The 23,391-nt window shown below is 35.8% G+C and overlaps 1 protein-coding gene across 3 annotated transcripts; it reads left to right on the top strand.

Annotated features, from left to right (window-relative positions):
• The first annotated feature begins 1,114 nt into the window (after positions 1-1,114).
• LOC115448739 (signal-induced proliferation-associated 1-like protein 2) lies at positions 1,115-22,532 on the top strand. Of its 3 annotated transcripts, XR_005112897.1 has the most exons (17): positions 1,115-2,151; positions 5,399-5,632; positions 6,212-6,497; positions 6,670-7,270; positions 7,567-7,702; positions 7,943-8,058; positions 8,388-8,520; positions 8,727-8,894; positions 9,232-9,401; positions 9,658-9,811; positions 10,089-10,231; positions 12,304-12,555; positions 13,660-13,764; positions 14,226-14,426; positions 15,251-15,357; positions 15,588-15,712; positions 17,502-22,532. XR_005112897.1 is itself a non-coding variant. In XM_037442194.1 (16 exons), the coding sequence occupies exons 1-16, from the start codon at positions 1,509-1,511 to the stop codon at positions 17,521-17,523; spliced, it is 3,471 nt and encodes a 1,156-aa protein (XP_037298091.1). In that variant the 5' UTR covers positions 1,115-1,508; the 3' UTR covers positions 17,524-22,532. The 3 variants fall into 3 exon arrangements, 2 of the variants coding, with proteins under 2 accessions (XP_037298091.1, XP_037298092.1); XM_037442194.1 differs by lacking the exon at positions 15,588-15,712; XM_037442195.1 differs by having other exon boundaries at positions 15,588-22,532.
• The last annotated feature ends 859 nt before the right edge of the window (positions 22,533-23,391 follow it).

The raw sequence follows: 23,391 nt of genomic DNA, 5'->3' as shown, positions 1-23,391 counted from the left end.
TTGTTTCTGATAAGGTAGAATATTATATTTGAGTTTTCACGATGTAAAGAGGATACTATCGTCAATAGAAATTATACAGTCGTTGTATCTAAATAATTAATTTGTCTAAACGCGCATAGACGCGCTGGATTGCCGCACGTTATTTTGACAATTCGTAACATGCCCGTAAGGCGGATGTGTCACACCTCATCGTGTTCATGAAATGTCAAATTAGCATCCAGAATACTCTTACACAGTCATAACACGAAGTTAACGAAACACGCCGTGTTACAAGTTCGACATTGTCGTAGAGAATCATGCCCCTGATAGTAAGTGACACGATATTGCACGACTATCCATAAACATTAACGTGACCCCAACTTTGAATTACAAAACACTGCGCGGAATTACACTGCACACGATCCTTAGATATTTATAACTTTTAAGTCCATCAACAGTTTTATTACTGGGCTTAAGTCTGATAATTTTATTAGTCAAGATTAGTTCTAATATTTTTTTATATAATATTGAAATTATAACGTAAGTTGGTAGTAATTAGTAAATTAATAAAAATGTCATCAGATATCAAGTGAACTCCATCGCCTTTTAAATAAAAGCCAAGAATTTTTTTGAAAAAAAATATGGTAAATCTGTCACAGAAAATTTAAAAATCCTATTAAATCCCCCATTCTTTCGGCCACCATACACGTTTCTAATTGTCGCGCCATTCGCATAGCCGCCCATAGTCGTGAGGCATGGCCGAACGGTAAAACGGAGCATGCGAGTCGCGTCGTAACGTGTATGGGCTTTCTTATATCTTACTATTTGTCTGAATAGAATTTCTATATTTTGTTAATGAATTTGTACACTGAACTCTCTTGTATTGTATTTTGTTGTTCAATTGCAGTCCGAGATTCGGGAGATGACTGATTGCAAAAAAACTTGATTTATCTAATTGATTTACGATAACAATAGAAGAACATATATTTTTTTATATCAATATCAATTTTTAATTAGTTATGAAATAAATATCAATATGATTGATATTTATATCGATATGATAAATAAATATCGTCCTGAAATCGATTTAACACAATATGAATATCGATTTATGTATAAATCGATAATTTTTCATCACCGTCAACTCTGTGGTATTTTTACGTGATTGTTGAATTCAAGCAGGTACATACATAAAATAAAATGATTTTTATTCACTGTGCCGTGTATGTCTTTGCGAATTCATAAGTGTATTAAAAAACTAGTGAAAATTAATTGCAGCCAAGCTATTACGTGATTTAGAAACGAATGACGGAACAAATATTTCACATAGTGATAATGTGCAAAATACGTAAAAGTATATTTTGCAATTTACTTATTTATGTTCATTATATTCGAATATTTTGATTTCTGAAGATCAACTAATCTTTTAGTAGTTTCTTGTAGTTTTGAAATGGAGCTCTAAAAGTGGAATCTTGTGACCGTTTTAGTGCAGTTGGAAAATGAAATAGCAGTACACCCCAAATAATGCCATGTACGCCCAAGATAACAGAAGAAAAGAACCGAAAGATGTCATATATCGCAGCAATTCAAGTCTTGACTTGATATATGCCGAGCATCCGTCTGGGAATGGTCTGAGACGTGAGTATGGAAGTCACGGATCAATCGACGTGATCGGTGGAGCTAACGAGCGACTGCCCGCGATGGTGCACAACTACAGCGGAGTATCAGGCCCAGACAAACCTCAGGAGCTGGGCCGAGCATCCGAGAGACTTGCAGACGTCGTCAATAGCGACCACGCTGACGGACCGCCACCAAGAGCTAGTGCCAGCCCCAAACCACGTTTAAAACTCAATAAGCTTTGGGGCGGGGCTGGAACCGCGATTTCACGCCAACCTCTCGACGATGTGTCCATCACAAGTATCCCAGACAGCAGTAAAAGAAAACAATTCGCCCATTATGACTGCCAATCTTTAATGGCAAATTTAAGTTATGCAGCTGAAGTGAGAGGAGCATTGCTCAGTCGCAGACGTAATACAACCACAGGAGCTTCTGCTGCATCCTTGCTTGCCACTCGTGGCCTGCCCCCGGGGGAAGATTCTGTACCAGACACAGGAGATGGACGATCTAATGAGTTGCTTGAAAGCTGCCCTTTCTTCAGGAATGAACTTGGAGGTAAGTCTCAAGTTGGTAAATTATTTGAATTACATCATTAATATGTCTATGACTTAGTAATTTGTAATGAGATTTAGGGATCAAAAATGGCTAAAACTGTCAGAACTTTCCTGGTCAATATTCTTGTTCTATAGATATAATCTTTAACTCCATTTAAGAGATTAAAATACAAATGCCATGAAGTTTAAGTGTGATATCAGCTGTTCAGTGCCAGAATCACATGGTTAATATATTATAAACTAAATAAAAATCTGTGTAATGAAATGCACACATCCACACTTCCACATTTATATTACTAACGCAAAAATACATGTCTGTCTATTTATACACCTTCATGGCTGAACCATTCAATCACTCACATCAATTTCAATGAAATTTGATGTGGACATAGTTTGAGATCCGGGAAGGGCATAAGCTTTTTATCCTGGGAAAATATACAGCGGGACTTTTACCTTTGAATGTATTTCACATAGAGCTATGAGCAAAGTTTGTTTAAAAATAAAACAAGTGCTATCATTAATTTTAAACATACAAGTTTTTCTCATTCTAAAATATGAAAAGATAATATTTCTGGCCCGTCTATATGTCTAAAAAGGACAATTCAAATTAATTAAAAAATAAAAAAAATATTTTATCTTAAATGCCCTATAGAACATTTTACATTACATGGTTCTATATTATTCATGTGTGAATGATTCTTTTAGGTAACAAACATAGTTATGTTTAATGTTATCCATGTGAATTGATATAGAAGAGTATTTTTAGGCTCACAGGTAATAACCATTGAGTATATAATGAATTCTTTGTACTGTATTACATTATAGATTTTTTTTGTGTTACATATAACAAAGTATATTTATTATGAGAAACTATTATAGCAAAATGAAACCATTATTATTGAACAAAACACAAATTAATATGGAATGACCATTGTGCTATCTGTGAATCAGGTGACAGAAAAATACCTTTCTCACATTAATGTTTTTCTTGTTGCAATGAATTATGTATGACTAACACATTATGTCGAGACTAGAATGTGAAATTGTGTTATTATCAAGATGTTAACCTGAATTCTGCCGCAATATAATATGATGCGTTTATTACATAATGTCATTATTTTGATGTATTAAAATCACATAAGTTATTTTCTATGCAATTGTTATTAGCCCTTATTAAATTCATACTAATAGCATTTTTTATCTATACTATTATATAAAGCTGAAGAGTTTGTTTGTTTGTTTGAACGCGCTAATCTCAGGAACTACCAGTCCAAATTGAAAAATTCTTTTTGCGTTGGATAGCCCTTTGTTCGTGGAGTGCTATAGGCTATATATCATCACGCTATACCCAATAGGAGCGGGGCAGTAATGGCTAATCTCAGGAACTACCGGTCCAAACTGAAAAATTCTTTTTGTGTTGGATAGCCCTTTGTTCGTGGAGTGCTATAGGCTATATATCATCACGCTATGACCAATAGGAGCGGAGCAGTAATGACTAATCTCAGGAACTACCGGTTCGAACTGAAAAATTCTTTTTGTGTTGGATAGCTCTTTATTAGTGTAGTGCTATAGGCTATATATCATCACGCTATGACCAATAGGAGCGGAGCAGTAATGACTAATCTCAGGAACTACCGGTTCGAACTGAAAAATTCTTTTTGTGTTGGATAGCTCTTTATTAGTGTAGTGCTATAGGCTATATATCATCACGCTATGACCAATAGGAGCGGAGCAGTAATGGCTAATCTCAGGAACTACCGGTTCAAACTGAAAAAAATATTTTTGTGTTGGATAGTTCTTTGTTCGTGGAGTACTATGGGGTATATATCATCACGCTATGACCAATCGGAGCGGAGCAGTAATGAAACATGTTGCAAAAACGGGGAAAAATTATTAGTTTTGAGAGCTTCCGTTGCGTGCGCTGCGTAAACGATTAAAGTTATGCAACAATGATGTATGACGGGATTATTCCTCTTAAAAAGTTCTAAAAAATATATTATAAAAACAAAGTCCCCCGCTGCATCTGTCTGCCTGAACGTGTTAAACTCAAAAACTACCCAACGTATTAAGATGAAATTTGGTATGGAGACAGTTTGAGAGGCTCCCGGGAAACTACTACTTTTATAACGGAAAACTTTAGCCTGAAAAACTTTATAACGCGGGCGGAGCCGCGGGCAAAAGCTAGTGTTTATATAAATATATATTATATCATTTATAATTCCTAAGATTCACAAAATGGTATAAATTAAAACCTTATTTAAGAGCCTTTCATTTATAATACATATAGTATAACAACAGTTGACCACTACCATTCTTCTCATATATTACCCATATTAATGCAAACACATATATATATAGCTGAATGCAATTGTTCATTCTGATGTTTACATATTACCATGTTTCTTGAAATCAATGAAGAAACTTTTACATGGAATAAGATAAAAATTCACTAACAGATGAAGTTCTTCAACATTGAAACTAATTTTTAAGAGCTACCAGAAAAGTATATGTTATTATTTTTATTAAAAAAGAAATGCACAATAATTACACTGTCTATAATTAATAATATGAAGGCAATGATTTGCATACTTTATAAAGTAGCCAACACTTACTAATCTGTGACAAAAATCATAAAATTGATCATTACTTGCAATATCATATCATAAAGATATGTATATCACTCTACATGTATTTAGCATAATTTCAAAATATATTTTTGTACATCATTACAACTGTTTATTAATTAATGACCTATTAGTCACTTTTTTCAAATAACATTCCATACAATATTACTTAGTTGTTGTAACAAGTCATACATATTTGCTTTTTATATATTTATGACAGTATTTTTTTTAGTATAATAAAAAAATGTCAAGGTCCAGCACAAAATATTTTTTTAGGGATTTGATACTTCTCAAATGAAAATTGTTTATTATTTTGGTATGTTTTCCATGCAAAATTCAAATATCCTGTGTAATACTACACTAAATTTATATAGTATTTATTTCAAATGTAAATATTTCGTGCAATACAGAAATAAATAGCAGGTGTTGCTGCCTACTGCTTGAATGTTAATATACCTTTGTAAACTATGTTTCTGTTAAGTGCTCAGTGATGGAGCACTCAATCTATGCATTTGAGAAATTCTTTAAAATATTATCTTTACAGAGTCTAGATAGGGAAACGTTTTTGAATAAATACAAATTTATTTATTCACTTCAATCCTCAAATATTTTGTATAATTTCAGGGGAAGAGGAAAGATGTGTTTCCTTGTGCTGGAAAACTGCTCGAGGTGCAATCCCAGGTCAGTCTGGGGGCTGGCATCGTCCCCGAGCCGCATACGGTCTGTCCATGCTAGAGTTTCCACCAGGCCAGACGCATTGGCGCAACGGCTGCCCCTTCGCAAGATCATTGTCACCGCTTCCCATCGAGAGCCAAGACCAAGGTGCTTTGTATTACCGCAACTACTTTTATAACCAACGTGAGTTTGATTATATTTATTTTTATTATTTATTAAGATTTTCTTAAGGCGATACCTCAAGGTCCATTTTCATACATTTTGTTTCGGCTTTAATCTGGGTAACTAAACAAGTATTGGCAAGTAAAGAATTTAAATTCACGTCTAGTTAGTGATTAGTTCTCGCAGTTGAAAGAAAAACGTAAAAATAATTAATAATCATGGATATTTCGGTCTTTAAAATTTAATATGACGAAATTAAATTAAATTCTTTACTTGCCAATACTTGTTTAGTTACCCAGATTAAAGCCGAAACAAAATGTATGAAAATGGACCTTGAGGTATCGCCTTAAGCACGTAACAAATAGGGTGGAGATTTGTAAAAACTTTTATAAAGGAATGATACAAGGCCAAATTTTAATATTATGAAGGTGTACCCAGTATTCACAATTCTGAAAATTTATCGCAGGGATTTGAAGTAGGGTTAGGAAGGAAATTTTAATTACATATTTAAAAAGTATAGAAGATACAGCTATGCATGGAAGTCTATTTCTCACTAAAAAGATACTATGAAAAATCGATATGTTTTATTACTAATTACAGCCCATCAAAACTGGTTCGGAATGGATGACAGTCTGGGTCCAATAGCAATATCAATAAAAAAGGAGCGAGTTCAATTAAAACGTGACAGCAGTGGCGACGCTTCCGAACCGTTGTTCCAAGTCGTCTGGCAGTACCGGCTTGTCATACGCACGTCGGAACTGCTTACCCTACGCGGATGCGTGCTTGAAGATGCATTGTCGAATGTAAAGCCGACCAACAGTGCAACTTATAACACTAAAGAAGTACTGGAGTATGTCGCACCTGAATTGCAGTTGAATTGTTTGAGGTGAGCTTAATTTTTTTTAACATGTCAATAAGTTTTATGTTATCGTACATGGTTGGTAGGTATATTAGAACAGAAAGATAATTGTCAACAATGAGGAATTTCCTCTGCTAAAGGAAAATGACCAAAATATATGTTAACGCACATTAAAAAAAAAAAAATCTTGTTGTTATAGGCTTGGTATTACAAATAGCGGTGCTGAAGAACAATTACTTCGACTAGACGAGCAGTGCGTCACCCGTCATTATAAAGTAGGGGTAATGTATTGCAAAAGTGGTCAGTCCACCGAGGAGGAAATGTATAACAACCAGGAAGCGGGACCAGCGTTTGTCGAATTCCTACAAATGTTGGGCCAAACTGTCAGATTAAAAGACTTTGACAATTACAAGGCGGGATTAGACATCAAGTCAGACTCCACAGGCTTATACTCTGTCTTCACAACTTACCAAAACTGCGATATAATGTTTCACGTGTCGACGATGCTTCCATACACACCGAATAACAGACAGCAGTTGTTGAGGAAACGGCACATTGGCAACGATATTGTGACTATAGTATTCCAGGAGCCCGGCGCGGCACCATTTACCCCACGAAATATTCGTTCGCAGTTCCAACACGTGTTTATAATAGTGAGGGCAATAGACCCATGTACAGACAACACGCATTACAGTATAGCTGTTAGTAGGGCTAAAGAAGTGCCTTTATTTGGACCTCCAATAAAAGAAGGAGCTGTCTACCCCAAGGGAGAAACGTTTACGGACTTGCTTCTTAGTAAGGTGAGTTATAAAGTGAAACTAATATAAGTATAATATATACATATACATATGTTCATACCAATAAACATTATCAATCAGTGATTAAACTATGATTAGACGGTTTATCACTTGCGTCAAATAATATGTGTGTATAATAAACAAAACACTTAATTAGTATGATATCTGACTAACAATGTTTAATGATAAGTTATATAGTTTTGACAGCATATTCTAAATATTGTAAAACCCTCTTGAATCTTTTAAAGACATTAATTTGTGTCGTGTTCTATATAGTATTTATGGTTATATTATTTAAGGTAATAAACGGCGAAAATGCCGCGATCCAATCACCAAAGTTTAGCACAATGGCCACGCGCACGCGACAAGAATATCTTAAGGATTTAGCCAAAAATTACGTGACCGCCACTACAGTGGAGAGTGGACAAAAGTTTTGTAAGTATACTATGAGATATCTTATCCATTAATATATTGAAGGCAGCTAAGTTTACAGTAAAACTACTTACATAATTATATTATTATAGTGTCTAAATTGTTTCAACCTGATACACTAGCAATAATTATTAAATTTGTCTCTGGGCACGTTCTAATGTTCAGTCAGCAGAATCTCTTCATTACCCAATGAAACAGCGTCAGAATGTAAGGCAATAATATTGATTTTTTGTTAACTTTCAGCACTTTTGTCATCCCTGCTGATGAAGAGCGGCAACAACTCTAACAACAACGCGGTTTTGCCCCGCGTCAACAACTGCACCAACGACGTACTCGTCGGCGGAGCGCTCTGCTTCCATGTCAGTATTCACTCATATAACTAGATTCATTTTAAAGGCGAGAATATATCAAGCTAGCTTACATACTTACAAATTAAAAAGGCAGGATTATTAACTAGTAGCAACAGTAAAGTAAATACAATAGTATGTAAAAATTACAACTGTCTTTTTCGCGATAAAATAAAGATTGCCCTATGAAACTTGTATAAATAGGCAAACGTGCAGAGAAAACTGGATTGATAAATAGGGTAATGTTGATAACATTGAATTCTTCCTAAAAATATTGCTCATGAATCCGGCGCAAAATATTCCCTAGTCTGAAATGTTCGTTCTTATTTTTTGCCTTCCAGGTGCAAGTACAAGACGAGGGTGCCGGGGGGACTGTCCTAGAGTGCATCATGGGGGTCTCTGCCGATACCATCGTGTTAGTGGAGGACAGCACGCGGCAGATCATACTCGTCATACCCACATATACGTTATTAGGTATAAAAAATGAGGTTATAAAACATTATATCATCCAGGGATGCGGTAACAGTAATAATGAAAATAGATAGTTTTATATATCCTTGGCTGTGGAAAATTTTCGTAAATAAACATGGATATTAATGGACCTATTGAAATCGAGTCATCACAGTACCCGTTCTACTTAGCTAGTTCATGGTTACAATAGAAATGCGCGGTGTGTGCAGGCTGGGCGTGCAGCGGCGGCTGGTGGCGCGTGTACTACCACCGCGGCGCGTCCGTGCGCGTGCGCGGCGCGGCCGACGCGCTGTGGCGCCGCCTGGCCGCCGTGGCGCCGCCGCACGCCGCCGCGCTGCCCGAGGTGGCGCTCGAGCGCGGCACCGCGGCGCAACTCGGTAACTACACGCAATACGCTTTACTTACATAACGCCATAGTATTAGTTTAAACTCAACCACGACAGTATTGTCACACTGTTAATACCAAAAAAAAAATAATAATCTGCGATTGACACTATTTACGGCCAATTTCATGATCTGATGAACATTTTAATCATCGATCCGATCTTTAGATAAATCAATTAGAATGAGTCAATCGTTAAGCATATCAAAAAACCTTTATTTATTTTGGCCCATTTTCGCGATCGGTCGGAAAAACATTGGGATTGTTTATTTAAAAAGACCGTACAATCCAGTAAAAATAATAATACGCGATTGTGGCGTTGTGTGGCGCAGGGTTCCACGTGCAGCCGGACGGGCTGGTGACGGCGGTGGAGAGCAGCGGGTGCGCGGCGCGGGCGGGCATGCGGCGCGGCGCGCGCCTGCTCGAGGTGTGTCGCGCCGCCGTCGTCGCGCTGCACCACGAACAACTCGTCGACCTGCTCAAGACGTCCGACCCGGTCACCGTCAGTTCACACACATATTACATGTTAAATTGCTCTAACTCGCCGCGGAACAATTTCATTGTGAACAACGTTGTCATATTCTCTATTGACTTACGAGTAACGACACTAACATTTACACATAGTATCAAACAATAAATTTCCAAACTTATGCACCTATGGTATTATTAGTAGGCGGACTGATAAGTTTGTTTCCATTTTAAATCATGTGCGTACACTGTACAAGTGTAATAGTTGAATGTGTGATGTGCGGTGGCAGGTGCGCGTGACGTTCGCGACGGGCGGCAAGTGCCAGTGCGAGAGCGGGCTGGAGGAGGTGGTGCCGGGGCGCGCGGACGCGCAGCAGCCGAGCCGCCGCCGCGCCGACCGCGCCCTCTCGCCCCCGCGCTCCGACAGCTCCGGATACGGCACCGGTACTCACGCACTGCAAGAGTAACATTGTCACTAATCTCTTAAAAAAATAATGTAGTTAATTACCCATGAAAAAAACTAAAAAAATAAAACTTCGAATAACAGGACGAAGGCAAGATGCTAAAGAAGTAGTGGGCACGAAAAACTAAGACAAATAAATAATTTATAGATACAATTCATTCTTTTAATGTCGTCGTTAACATTTCACACTATAAGTTACTTTTTAATCTGCTGAAGAATCGCATCCCCACGATACATTGACTGGTGTGATGTGTGCAGGCGGGTCGGCGCGCAGCGCCCGCCGGTCGCCGCAGTCGTCGCCGGTGACGGACGCGGTGCTGCGGCGCCGCTCGCACGACGACTCCGCCTCGCCGCGACACTCGCGACAGAAGCGCGCCTCCGCTAACACCAGCTCGCTAACGGTCAGTATGTTTACTATTATTATTTACTAGCTTTTGCCCGCGGCTCCGCCCGCGTTATAAAGTTTTTCGGGCTAAAGTTTTCCATTATAAAAATCACGCTATATATTTTCCCGGGAGCCTATGTTCTTCCCAGGGTCTCAAACTGTCTCCATACCAAATTTCATCTAAATACGTTGGGTAGTTTTTGAGTTTAACACGTTCAGGCAGACAGATGCTGCGGGGGACTTTGTTTTATAATATGTTTTTGTAGAACTTTTTAAGAGGAACAATCCCGTCATACATCATTGTTGCATAACTTTAACCGTTTACGCAGCGCACGCAACGGTAGCTCTCAAAACTAATAAATTTTCCCCGTTTTTGCAACATGTTTCATTACTGATCCGCTCCTATTGGTCATAGCGTGATGATATATAGCCTATAGCACTCCAGGAACAAAGGGCTATCCAACGCAAAAATATTTTTTCAGTTCGAACCGATAGTTCCTGAAATTAGCCATTACTGCTCCGCTCCTATTGGTCAAAGCGTAATGATATATAGCCTATAGCGCTCAACAAACAAAGGGCTATCCCACACAAAAATATTTTTTCAGTTCAAACCGGTAATTTCTGAGATTAGCCATTATTGTTCCGCTCCTATTGGTCATAGCGTGATGATATATAGCCTATAGCACTCCACGAACAAAGGGTTATCCAACGCAAAAAGAATTTTACAGTTTGGACCGGTAGTTCCTGAGATTAGTCATTACTGCTCCGCTCCTATTGGTCATAGCGTGATGATATATAGCCTATAGCACTCCACGAACAAAGGGCTATCCAACGCAACAAGAATTTTACAGTTTGGACCGGTAGTTCCTGAGATTAGCCATTACTGCTCCGCTCCTATTGGGTATAGCGTGATGATATATAGCCTATAGCACTCCACGAACAAAGGGCTATCCAACGCAAAAAGAATTTTTCAATTTGGACTGGTAGTTCCTGAGATTAGCGCGTTCAAACAAACAAACAAACTCTTCAGCTTTATATAATAGTACTAGCTTTTGCCCGCGGCTCCGCCCGCGTTATAAAGTTTTTCAGGCTAAAGTTTTCCGTTATAAAAGTAGTAGTTTCCCGGGAGCCTATGTTCTTCCCAGGGTCTCAAACTGTCTCCATACCAAATTTCATCTTAATACGTTGGGTAGTTTTTGAGTTTAACACGTTCAGACAGACAGATGCAGCGGGGGACTTTGTTTTATAATATATTTTTTAGAATTTTTTAAGTGGAACAATCCTGTCATACATCATTGTTGCATAACTTTAACCGTTTACGCAGCGCAGGCAACGGAAACTCTCAAAACTAATAATTTTCCCCGTTTTTGCGACATGTTTCATTACTGCTCCGCTCCTATTGGTCATAGCGTGATGATATATAGCCTATAGCACTCCAGGAACAAAGGGCTATCTAACACAAAGCGAATTTTTCAGTTGAAACCGGTAGTTCCTGAGATTAGCCATTACTGTTCCGCTCCTATTGGTCATAGCGTGATGATATATGACTTTGAGCACTCCACAAACAAAGGACTATTCAACACAAAAAGATTTTTTCAGTTTGAACCGGTAGTTCCTGAGATTAGCCATTACTGCTCCGCTCCTATTGGGTATAGCTTGATGATATATAGCTTATAGCACTCCACGAACAAAGGGCTATCCAACGCAAAAAGATTTTTTCAGTTTGGACCGGTATTTCCTGAGATTAGCCATTACTGCTCCGCTCCTATTGGGTATAGCGTGATGATATATAGCCTATAGCACTCCACGAACAAAGGGCTATCCAACGCAAAAAGAATTTTTCAGTTTGGACCAGTAGTTCCTGAGATTAGCGCGTTCAAACAAACAAACAAACTCTTCAGCTTTATATAATAGTATAGATATAGATAGATTGTAAGCGAGAAAGTACTCATCCTAACGGTAAATAATGCCCATCGTCTAAAGACACGCACAAACTTAGATGAATCGTAGACGCGTGTCTATCTTTTGAAAGTAATGCTTTTAAAGGTTTCTAGTATGTTTAATTGATAATTGAACTATGTTTTCTAGGAAGAACTGATGCGTCTTATGGACGCGGGGTTAAGTGATACACGCGCTAATAGCGCATCAAGCCTGTCAGGGCCTAATATAAGCAGCAGTGGTGGAATAGGCGGCGGCGTGAATAGTGGTACTGGAATAGGAGGCGGCGCCGGAATGGGCGGGCCAACAGCTCAGTCCCGAGCCGCGCCGCTGCCGCTGCCCGACGCCGCGGCGCTGGACTGGGCGACGCTCGTCCACACCGCTACACGAGCTATGTTGCAGGTTCGTTTACTACTCATTCTTCTGTGTTTTTACACTGTAATCTTCCTATTATAAAACTTTCCTAGTTATATATATGATTAGTTATAGCTTGATGCTCCGCTCATGTGAAATACTTTCCCGGGTTTATAAGTAGCCTATGTCCTTCCCAGGTCTCAATTTATCTTCATACCCAATTTCATCGCAATCGGTTCAGTTCAACGTAACAGAGTTATTGTCGCGTTTAACTTTCCTATTAAATCCTTGCATAGTGATAGTGATAAGGGTAAGTAATCGATAAAACATCGATATTCAACAAGTATCACAAAATATTGATTTTGATAAAAAATCTTTGTTCTTTTGCTTTCAATGCTAATAATAATAGAATCATTTAAATAAAAGAGCAATCTTATGAACTTATTGGTATAATATTATATTGTGACGAATTTTATTTCCCTATACATACATACATACATAACATCACGCATTTATCCCCGAAGGGGTATGCAGAGGCGCAACTAGGGCACCCACTTTTCGCCAAGTATGTTCCGTCCCATGATGTGATATGAGGCGAGCCTATCGCCATATCGGGCACTAATTCCAGACTCCGGGCTGATACTGAGCAGAAAAACCCAAATATCACTTTGCCCGACTCGGGATTCGAACCCAGGACCTCAGAGCGCTATTGTACCGGACATGCAATACAACTACGCCACCGAGGCAGTCAGGCAATTTTATTTCCCTATTATTATAATATCATTTCCCTATTATTATTTACAGGAGTTGTAGTGGTGGGTGTGAGGGCGGGAAAGTCTATTATTATAATATCGTGTTCTCGTCTGACATTGGGCTCAAAACTATAAACTATCATAGTCACATTATATTATAGCAAGATATTACAATACCAATGCTTCAATTTTATTTTTAATGATAGTTGATCAGCGATCTAAATAATTATGATATTGCCAATCCTTAGAGCTAACCTATATTTGTTCAAAACTAACGTGAAAATAAACATGAAAATATTTTATTATACAAAAAACCCACAATAAAAACTACACTGATGGGCATTCTTATTATTGCTCGTTTTAATTGTTTCAATTAATTAATATTTTATTTATTTTCCAGATTTGTGAAGAACACCAATCATATCCATCGATGGACAATTCTGACCCTTTGCTGGATCCTATCATATCAGATAGTGTTAATGATTCCTGGTCGGATATCACCGCGGTAATAAACATTAATTTAAACTTATGCCCACAGTTAATATTTATATAAAAATAAAATATTGTTTATAAATGTGGTAAAAAAACGAAAGAATTAAGCGATTACTCAAGTTGTAAGTCGTAGATTGATATAAATAGATTAAGGTGGTAGCTCAAGGTCCATTTTCATACATTTTGTTTCGGCTTTAATCTGGGTAACTAAACAAGTATTGGCAAGTAAAGAATGATTATTAATTATTTTTACGTTTTTCTTTCAACTGCGAGAACTAATCACTGACTAGACGTGAATTTAAATTCTTTACTTGCCAATACTTGTTTAGTTACCCAGATTAAAGCCGAAACAAAATGTATGAAAATGGACCTTGAGCTACCACCTTAAATTGAAAAAACAATATTGAATGCAATAGGTTCAAGTTGAATTAATTTCAACAATGGTTCATTGTTGTGTTTGTTTGTGTGCAATAGAACTCTGAGGTGAACTCGCCGAGTGCGGGAGCGCCGACCACGGTCGCAGCAGGGGGCGGAGGGGGCAGTGCGGGCGCGGGCGGCGGGGGCGGCGGGGGCGGCGCGGGCGGCGCGTGCGCGTGCGGGCTGGCGGCGCGCGTGGCGGCGCTGGAGGCCGACGCCGCCGCCTCGCAGCGCACGCGCTCGCAGCTGGAGGACGAGGTACCACCCACACATGACGCTCAACTAGGGACCACATTTGTAATTGTTCGATTTCCCCTCTAACGCCTGTGCAGCGCGATTGGTTCCTCAGTCGGTGCCGCTTACTATTAGACTCAGACTTGTCGATGGACTGCTGTACACCGGCTGCTTGCACTGCTCACACCCCACCGTTCTTTGTCTGTACTCATGACTCTTGCTGCTACCTATATTAGCGTGTTATATACTACTTACCTTCAAACGAGCCGCATGCGGCGGCATCTAGCTTTTTTATAATTTTATAAACACAAGATTTCCAAACAAAATAAACGATATTTCGAAAAAATATTTCATACTGACGATATAAAAGTGTAATTTCTGTTGCAGATTATCTTTATGAAATACTGTAATTCTAATCTAAATAATACCTACATCAAAATAATAAAAAATATGCTCTACTAAATTACACAAAAATCGGATGTAGTTAATCCTACCCACGTTCTTTTTACAGCATGAGTAATGCACTGCATTCTAAATCATTCTCCAATTATAGATAACGTCATGATAATGCCAGGATTACTATTGAAAATCGATTACATATTGATCATTATGACACTGCATAATAAATTATTATAGTGTCAAAACCATTATTTCGCAAGATATGACCGCAAGTTATGCAGGGCCTTTTGCCATTTACTAGATGCAATTCCAAACATCGGGCTGATACTGAGTACAGAAATATCAATTTGCGTCACCTGGGGTTGTGACTCGAAACCTAAGGGCGATATTCGTACCACCCGATTACGCCACCGACAAACTAACGATAACTATTGTTATGTTTCCCCAAGGTCCGTCGCTTGCGTCGTCACAACGCTCGGCTGCGCGACGAGTCCGCGCGCGCCGTGTGGCAGCTGCGACACTTCACGCAGTGGCTCAAGAGGACGGTGGATCGACAGTAAGCTATCCTGTTTAATGAAGTACTTTAACCGAGCAGAGCAAGCCGCGATGGTACGCTTACCACCTTTAAATATATTATAATGAATTTGGATTTTGAAGAAACTTGGTTTTAATATACTGCCATTTGCAGTAAAGAATCCCAAAAGGTTTTTCGATCCGTCTATTAAATACACCAATTGGGACAAAGCTTTTTTGACATGCTTACTTACCCCGATTGGTTTATTCTAGGGATCGGATCGAAGATTAAGATTGGGATCATTTATTGAAAGCAGCCGTTCGTGACTCCAATTTGTATACCTTCCTTTTGGTATTGCACTATTATTTACTTCCGCATATAATTAATGAAGTTATTGGTATGTATATGAATCCAGAATGGAACATTTAACGGTCTCCAGTCGATTACTATGTCAATTTTAGAAATTTAAAACTGTATGTTTCCAGGACAAGTGTTTTACATCGGACAATATTAAATCCCTAGTATGAACAATGCTTCCTTTTGTAAAAAGGATGAAGTTGAAAAGCATTAAAGTATTTAAAAGAATCAAAATTTTAAAGTTTTATGCACCGTGATTCAAATGTTTGATAGACATGCTTGTCGAGAATTTAAATGCAATGCGATGATTTTCATGTAGCTTTAATTATAGAACGAGTAAGGTTTAACATTGAAGTCCAAAATAATTTTATTAGTCTTGAGAATAGAGAATCGCAAAATTCCCAAATATCCGGATAGGAACATGTAAACTTATAACAGAGTAAAACCCTCCATGACATTTAACAGTGCAATTATATTATGTGTGTAATTTCCATACAATATTTTTTTAAAATGTCAACCTATCCATGCAATAAACATATATTAATCTAAATTGAATGGCATCGTTTCGCTGAATACGATTCGGTAATAAAGATCTTGTATTATGCTTGCATTTGTAAAATCTGTGTATAATTTCGGTTAAGTAAAACTGGCACATTCATAAAATTCATACCAATACAATCTTACACAGGTGGATAGTAATATTATTATTATTATTAAAAATATCATGCTATATTGTTTGACTTTATTGAGGAGTGAGCGATACGTTGTCATGACAACAGACGTATGTTTATTCACAGACACTACACACGCGCAATATGTCAATGTGTTATACGCGCCAGCTGTAGATAATCAATCTATACAATATAAATGAAGGCGATAAGCCTTTTGGCCTATATAATAATACAATCTTACGGCCTTACCTAATGTATATGTATATCAATATATATTATGTCTGTTATCGTTTTTAGTGCTTTATCTTTTTGTTATGAACGACTTTTAACATCAAATGAAACGAGACAATTAAAAACTATAATAGACGCATACAGCTTTTATAAGTAAAGTTAAATGTGTAGCAAAGTGATAGTGATCATAGAATGAAAACGGCTTTATCTAATAAAATTATTACATTCGAGTAATCAAATAAGGAACCTTAATAAAGTCCTATGAATATTGTATAATACGTATATAATATGATCATATATGAAAATTAAAATCAGCTCTGTATCTTATGAATTCTGTGCCTTTTCTGTGCTTCTAGTGAAGCCTTTGTTTTTGCGTAGTCTTTACGTACCTAATGTTAGCTTGTCATGTATATATAATATTACGTGTATTCCCGTTAATGGGTTTGTTTGTTGTGCAGGATTTTATCCAAATGAAATGTAATTTAATTGTTCAAAATGTGAAGATTAGTTTTATTTGAAATATTTTCAGTCTGAGGATTTGTTTTAATCATTGAAACATTGAAATCGTATTAGGACAAGCCCACAGTGCAAAATCTTATATTTACCTATATTTTTTTAAGTTTTACGTCTTTGTAGAAATTAATTAAATATACCAGGTAAAAATGCTTTAAATGACCCAAATAATGATTTGCTTGCCGTTAACTGATCTTGCTACAATCAAAATATAGCTGTAGAAACGAATTTTTATTGAGGAGATGGAATCACGGTCCACATGAATTTTAATCTCGCATTCTACTAGGGTATTTGTTTTGTACATGGTCCCATGATAACAGCTAAAAATAAGTAAATGAATCCCTTTTGTAAAACCGCATTATGATTGGTTTAGAACTGAGACAGTATTGCTAATATATATTATTCATATTTCAGATATTGCAATGTGCAGGAATGAACACGTAGTTGGGATATCGTTCTATCTCAATCGTTCTATCTCAACTAATTGTAATTCCCCGTGGGGAATGACATCACGTTCATATATGGAGTCTCTTTTATGGTTTCTTTTAGCTTTCCCCTTCTACCAAATTCAAAAGTATAATTTGTCCATATTTTACCCGATTTTAATAAGTCTTTCTGTGTTAGAATTTATATGGCGTATATATTTAATAAATATGAAGAACAAAAAAGAGTAAAGTACCTTATTCCATGTATTAAGGAATGGCAATGAACATTACTTTATTGCAATGTGAGCTTGCCCTATGGATACTTTTGTCGTAACATATTACAAAAAAACTTATTTATTATTATACCTACATATATTTCATTTTACTATTAAGCTTATTTATTAAAATCAAATGGTGAATACTTACAAGAGTATATACTTGTAGAGTCCGTTCTTGTGATAAGAAGAGGCTTGATGATAAAAACACACTTTTTTGCAAGTGACTTAAAAACTGTCATTGTTCCAAAATGAAGTAATGTTTTTGAATACACCTTTCGCTGATATATCAGATTTAAGTTTCTATGTTGTTTTTTTTTACTGCTTATAATGAGACGAGCCTGTCATTTGCTTGATGGTAAGCGATACTACCGCCCATAAACAGTAAAAACACTATCCCACACCTTGAACTACAAAGTATTGTTCAGTATTCCACTGCGCTCGCCATCTTGAGACATGAGATGTTACGTCTTATTATGTCCAGCAGTTACACTGGCTACAATGTTCTTCAAATCGAAACAAAAAAGTGACTAAACACTTCTGCTAGGCGGTAGAAAAAAGAAATAGACATTGCGATGGTACCTACCCAGGCGGACTCTCACATATGAGAGACCTACCACGAGTATTTTTTATCTTAAAATAACCAGACAGACAGCTGGAAGTGCATATAATTTCAAAATTGCAAATATAAATATGACACTACAAACTTCACGTCATAAGATATGGTTAACGTTAAGATGTTCTGTAACCAGTAAATATTCTAGTGAGTGTTCACGCTAAAATTTTTGTACTTAGTTTCTACAAAATTATATTAGTTTATATTTCCACTACCAAACAATTAGTTTCAGAAGTACAATTTAAGAATTTACACGATTTGCTAGTTCGTGAATTATCTTAATGCAATTATAGGCAGTGCCTTTAAAATTATAACTTCCAATATACAACGGACTTGTTCATAATTACAATCACAATTTGTAATCGATCGTATATTTGTGATGTTATTCATTGGACATGCCTATGGCATTCATGCTTTATTAGATTCCATAGTTTTAGTAATAAGTATATTTGAACTTATAAGGAGAACACCAATTATTATAAGAAAGAGTTGAACTCAAATGCGTGGAGTGTAGTGTACGTTACAGATAAATTATATACTGCATCCGTTTGCGAATGATTCAGATATTTGGAAACAGTCGTTGGTCCGCGAAGTGTTCTGAAAAATTATGATTTAAACATTTTTCCATAAATTAATAGTATTATATAAATTATTTTCATCTCTTGTCACATGCGACAGAAGCGCCACAAAGAAAAGTTACTTTCAATCCTGAAAAAGTGATCAGGGATTTCCGAGAGAGAATTTTCATGTGATTTTAATAATGAATATAAACGATATATAAGGAGTTAAGAATTTTCCTTATAACATGGTCATCATATAGTTTGATTTGAATGACAATAAATATGTTATTATCCGGCCTAACGAGTGTTTGTAAACTGACAACGCCGATGCATGTTACATGTTAGTTTGTTTGCGACATATAAACTAAAGCTAGTGAGCAATGAACACGCAGATTGCGCAGAGTTGTAAGTAGGTAAATTGTAAAGTACATTGTCCAGCCTGCATTCATTCTCATTGGAATGTATCCACTCACACCCATTTGAATTTGACCGTATTGTTATGACGATTATTTAATAAAAATTAAGTACCTTGTATACTAGTAAATTAATAAACATTTAAATTATTTATAATCAGTGTTTTAACCGATCGCCGTTTTGTAACTTTCTTTCTTAATACTGAAAATGTCATAAGAGTGAAAGAGATAAAGCACTGATTAAAACTGTTTATAAGTAAGGGGTTTAATTCTAATTTAAATACAGACTTGAAAACCTGCCAAATATTAATACAATAAGAAAATTTTGTAAGCACAAACTATAATTGTTTAAAGTTATGTTTATAGACTGAACATAGTTCATATTGAAAACTCGATGGATTTTCTTTAGGCTTACATAATGTAGTTTCAAATTCTTTTGCTTCGCTTCGAATGCGTACATTTTTACTTAGCTTTGCAAAAGAGATTGATAAGGTTTTAATATATGCTCAGTTATTATTCAGAGGATATTGTATAATTTACACAAGTTTGTAGACATGTTTGAGGTGCTTCATACAATATGTTGGACTTCATACATTATTTTACAAAATCAATGTATGAGGCAGTGCGGGGCCTATTTCATATCTGATCACTTGCTGTCGTCTCCGTTGTATTTCATATTTGTCATTTATGTATATATGAGTCTCAAGTATTAGGTATAATGACGAAAGCTTTATTAATTTAGACTAGTTTAAGGTTGTTTTATCGTTAATGTAAGATATTTAAAGCTTTTGAGATTATTTGTGCATTCTTATTTCTAAATTATTGATCTCTTGAATATTTTTTTATCACATGTCGAATGCCTCGTTGCTATTTGTTACCAATGTATTTAAATACAATTTATTATATTAGTAATTGGTATTACTACTATGTATATTTGTCCGTTTTTCGAGTTAACGTCGATTTTCTTCGCAATCTCCACCGGCATCATGTATTCTGACGGGAAAGGATTTGATACACTTCGCACGTGTCGCTTCCAAATCTAATAACGGGTATAGTAGAAATAGAGTACCTACTTAGTGCAGACCACTTGTACGAACAATTAGAACATAGACTTAATACAAATTTACAAATATCGAAAAACGATGCACGCCCTGAAGCTGAAAATACAGACTGGGTTCGAGCCCAAAAGCAATCTTGATATGTATTTATCCATTTGTAAACGTGTGACCAAATATATTATGTACGCCCGATCATAGAAGGAAAATAATTTTGGTGAACAATGTTACAGTGACACATCTGCCTATCCCTATAAGGGTGCGGGTGTGAGTTTATGGTTATAATAATAACAGTGCCTTATACGTAGATTATAATGATAAACTGTAAATTGTGTTACTATTGGTAGCAATTATGTATCGTTCGCGCAAGAGCGATTCGTAGAGTCAATTAACTTTAGTGCTTTTAGCAACGGGACTTTTTCGACTGGTATATATATGATCTTTATCAATTAAATATGTATAAAATTGAAGGTTCACTTTCAAAAGATTTTGACAATTTAATATTTAGCTGTCTTTTCATTTATATTTCCAGAAGGTAAGATTAAATTCGACATGGCAAAATTTCGACACACATTGTTTTGAAAAAAGTGCAACTACATGATCAGTCATATATATATTATTAATCAGAGTTGTGAGCGCCGTATTTCTTGATTATGAATGCCTCAAAAACACCAATTTTAATGTTTTTCAATCTAGATGGTAAATCATTTGAACAGAGAGAGATAAATATAAAATAATGATTTGAAATTAAACGCGCATTCGTCAGATTAAAAGGTGATTTTTTATTTTGTAGACAATACTTACATGACGCACTTAAGTACATGACAAGTCAAAAGTAAAAACTGTAACTACCTATATTGATTGCATATTTATATTACAAAGCATTTTTCTTTTAAAACGCAATAATATGAGTAAGTATCCGTAATGAGAATGAATAATCATAAATTAAATATTTTCTGAGTATCGTATGGATGTATTGGTTTCTAACTAAAATTAACCTCCGATGAATATATAAATACCTTTTAGCGGGTAAGAAATCTTTTTGAAAGTGTGCTCTCAATTATGCCGGCTTTACTTACATTTGCACTGCAAAGTAAAGAACGTCAAGACTGCTATTGACATCCCTGCGGAATCATTAACAATATGAGATGGTCGCTCATTATTTTGTCTAACAAAATATGTTGTGGATATTTTGAATGCACATTGAAATTCGTGAGGTATGGGAATAAGAATGTTACAAATGTCTAGACTAAGTTAAGTTTATGTCGTAAATTATTCTATGTTGTCATTTAATGTGTTCGAAAATAGCAATTTTGACACGTTTCATGTTATAAATGCATGTTTTTGAAAGCGAGTGAACCTAAATAATAACTGAAATAGGTATTTTGTAGCCAAATGCTATATGTTTTAGCTTTTATTTCATGTTCTTGATACGTCCAATGAACATATTTATTCAAACCTATTTTTGATTATAGTACATATTTAATCCACGAGAAGGAACCATATGTAAAGTGTACTGAATGGCAGCCTTGCGTTGTTTCAACTACAATACACTTTATTGATTCTTAAAAAGAAATATATGTCAATCAGTGAAATAATTGCGCCTACGCTACTTTATACAAATACCCACCATTCATTTTAGAATACGTAAGATTATTTTTAGATAATATTTGTTTTGTAATTAAATAGTTCCAAGTGTACTTTCTATATCTAAGCAATATAAAATTCTTTAAAAAATATATTATGACAGCATGCAAATTACATATGGGTTGTTAAATTATTCGCCAACGTTTTCTAACCCGGTAAGAACAGAATAGTCTAAACATCTTCGGCAGCTAAAGCACAATACTGAGCATTTTTAGGCTATATTAATATAATAATATAACAGAAAACAAAATTCCTGTTGTCTGGTATCTTTGAATATTCTTTGATGTATGTGAATATTTTTTTGTGTAACCAAAGCAATTACTGTTAACCTCCATATTATGAATTTGGGTTTTTCTTGACGCATTGTCAATGTTTGTAAACTTAACTTTTATTTGTATTTTGTAAATGTTTATAATGAACATTCCAATAAAATTACCCATATACCAAATACTTATTATTGTTGTTTATTATGTAAATACTCCTTAATTGTACTTACAAACTAGTAAACATGAGCGTTACTTGCTTTTACTGGTGAATAACTAGTCGGTAAATATGTAATTTCCATATCGATATTGTGTTTATTAAAAAAAAAGGAAACGAATTAGTATTGTTTCGTCCATACCCGATATGGACCTGTTGACTTGCCCAGAAGATTTTATGGTGAGTATAGTAATACAAAACAACGGGGTTGTTGCCAAAAAATCAAACATCAGATCTGATTAAACTCTACTGATGAAATTTAATATGTACCCAATCAAAATCAACAATCGATTTATTTTATGAAGCAATTTTGATAAAATTTGATATGGACTATAAAGATAGTTAAGACCCTGGGAAGGACAAGGCTACTTTCATCCCGGGAAAGTATAACAGGACTTTTATCTCGATAAAACCTTTACGCGGATGAAACCGCGAGCATAAGCTAGTAATTATATGAATTATAATATTATGGTCTATGTTTATCACGAAACTTACTTTCCACGCGTATCAGGATATCATATTCAGAATATTATCCCACAATCATATGGCTAATCCAAATTTTGATGGAGCATTTTAATATATCTACCTAATATTGAGTATTTCTAATCCTTTGTACCTATGTGTAATCGTGTAATCGATTTTATTTGTTTAATGAATATCTAAAGATAATAGGACGGTTGTACGCAATGTACAATAGATATAATTGTAATAAAACTTAAACTTATTATTCGCAATAAATTTGGTTTATTTTTCCGAAAGAAATCACAAAATTATTTTTTTATTCCACTTATAATGTTGCCGTATATGAACTTGTATAAATTTACACCAATTAT

The sequence above is a fragment of the Manduca sexta genome, chromosome 24 (assembly GCF_014839805.1).
Source record: "Manduca sexta isolate Smith_Timp_Sample1 chromosome 24, JHU_Msex_v1.0, whole genome shotgun sequence".
Taxonomy (NCBI): domain Eukaryota; kingdom Metazoa; phylum Arthropoda; class Insecta; order Lepidoptera; family Sphingidae; genus Manduca; species Manduca sexta.
The sequence above is the reverse complement of the archived record's forward strand: the minus strand, read 5'-3'. Positions and strand labels throughout refer to the sequence as shown.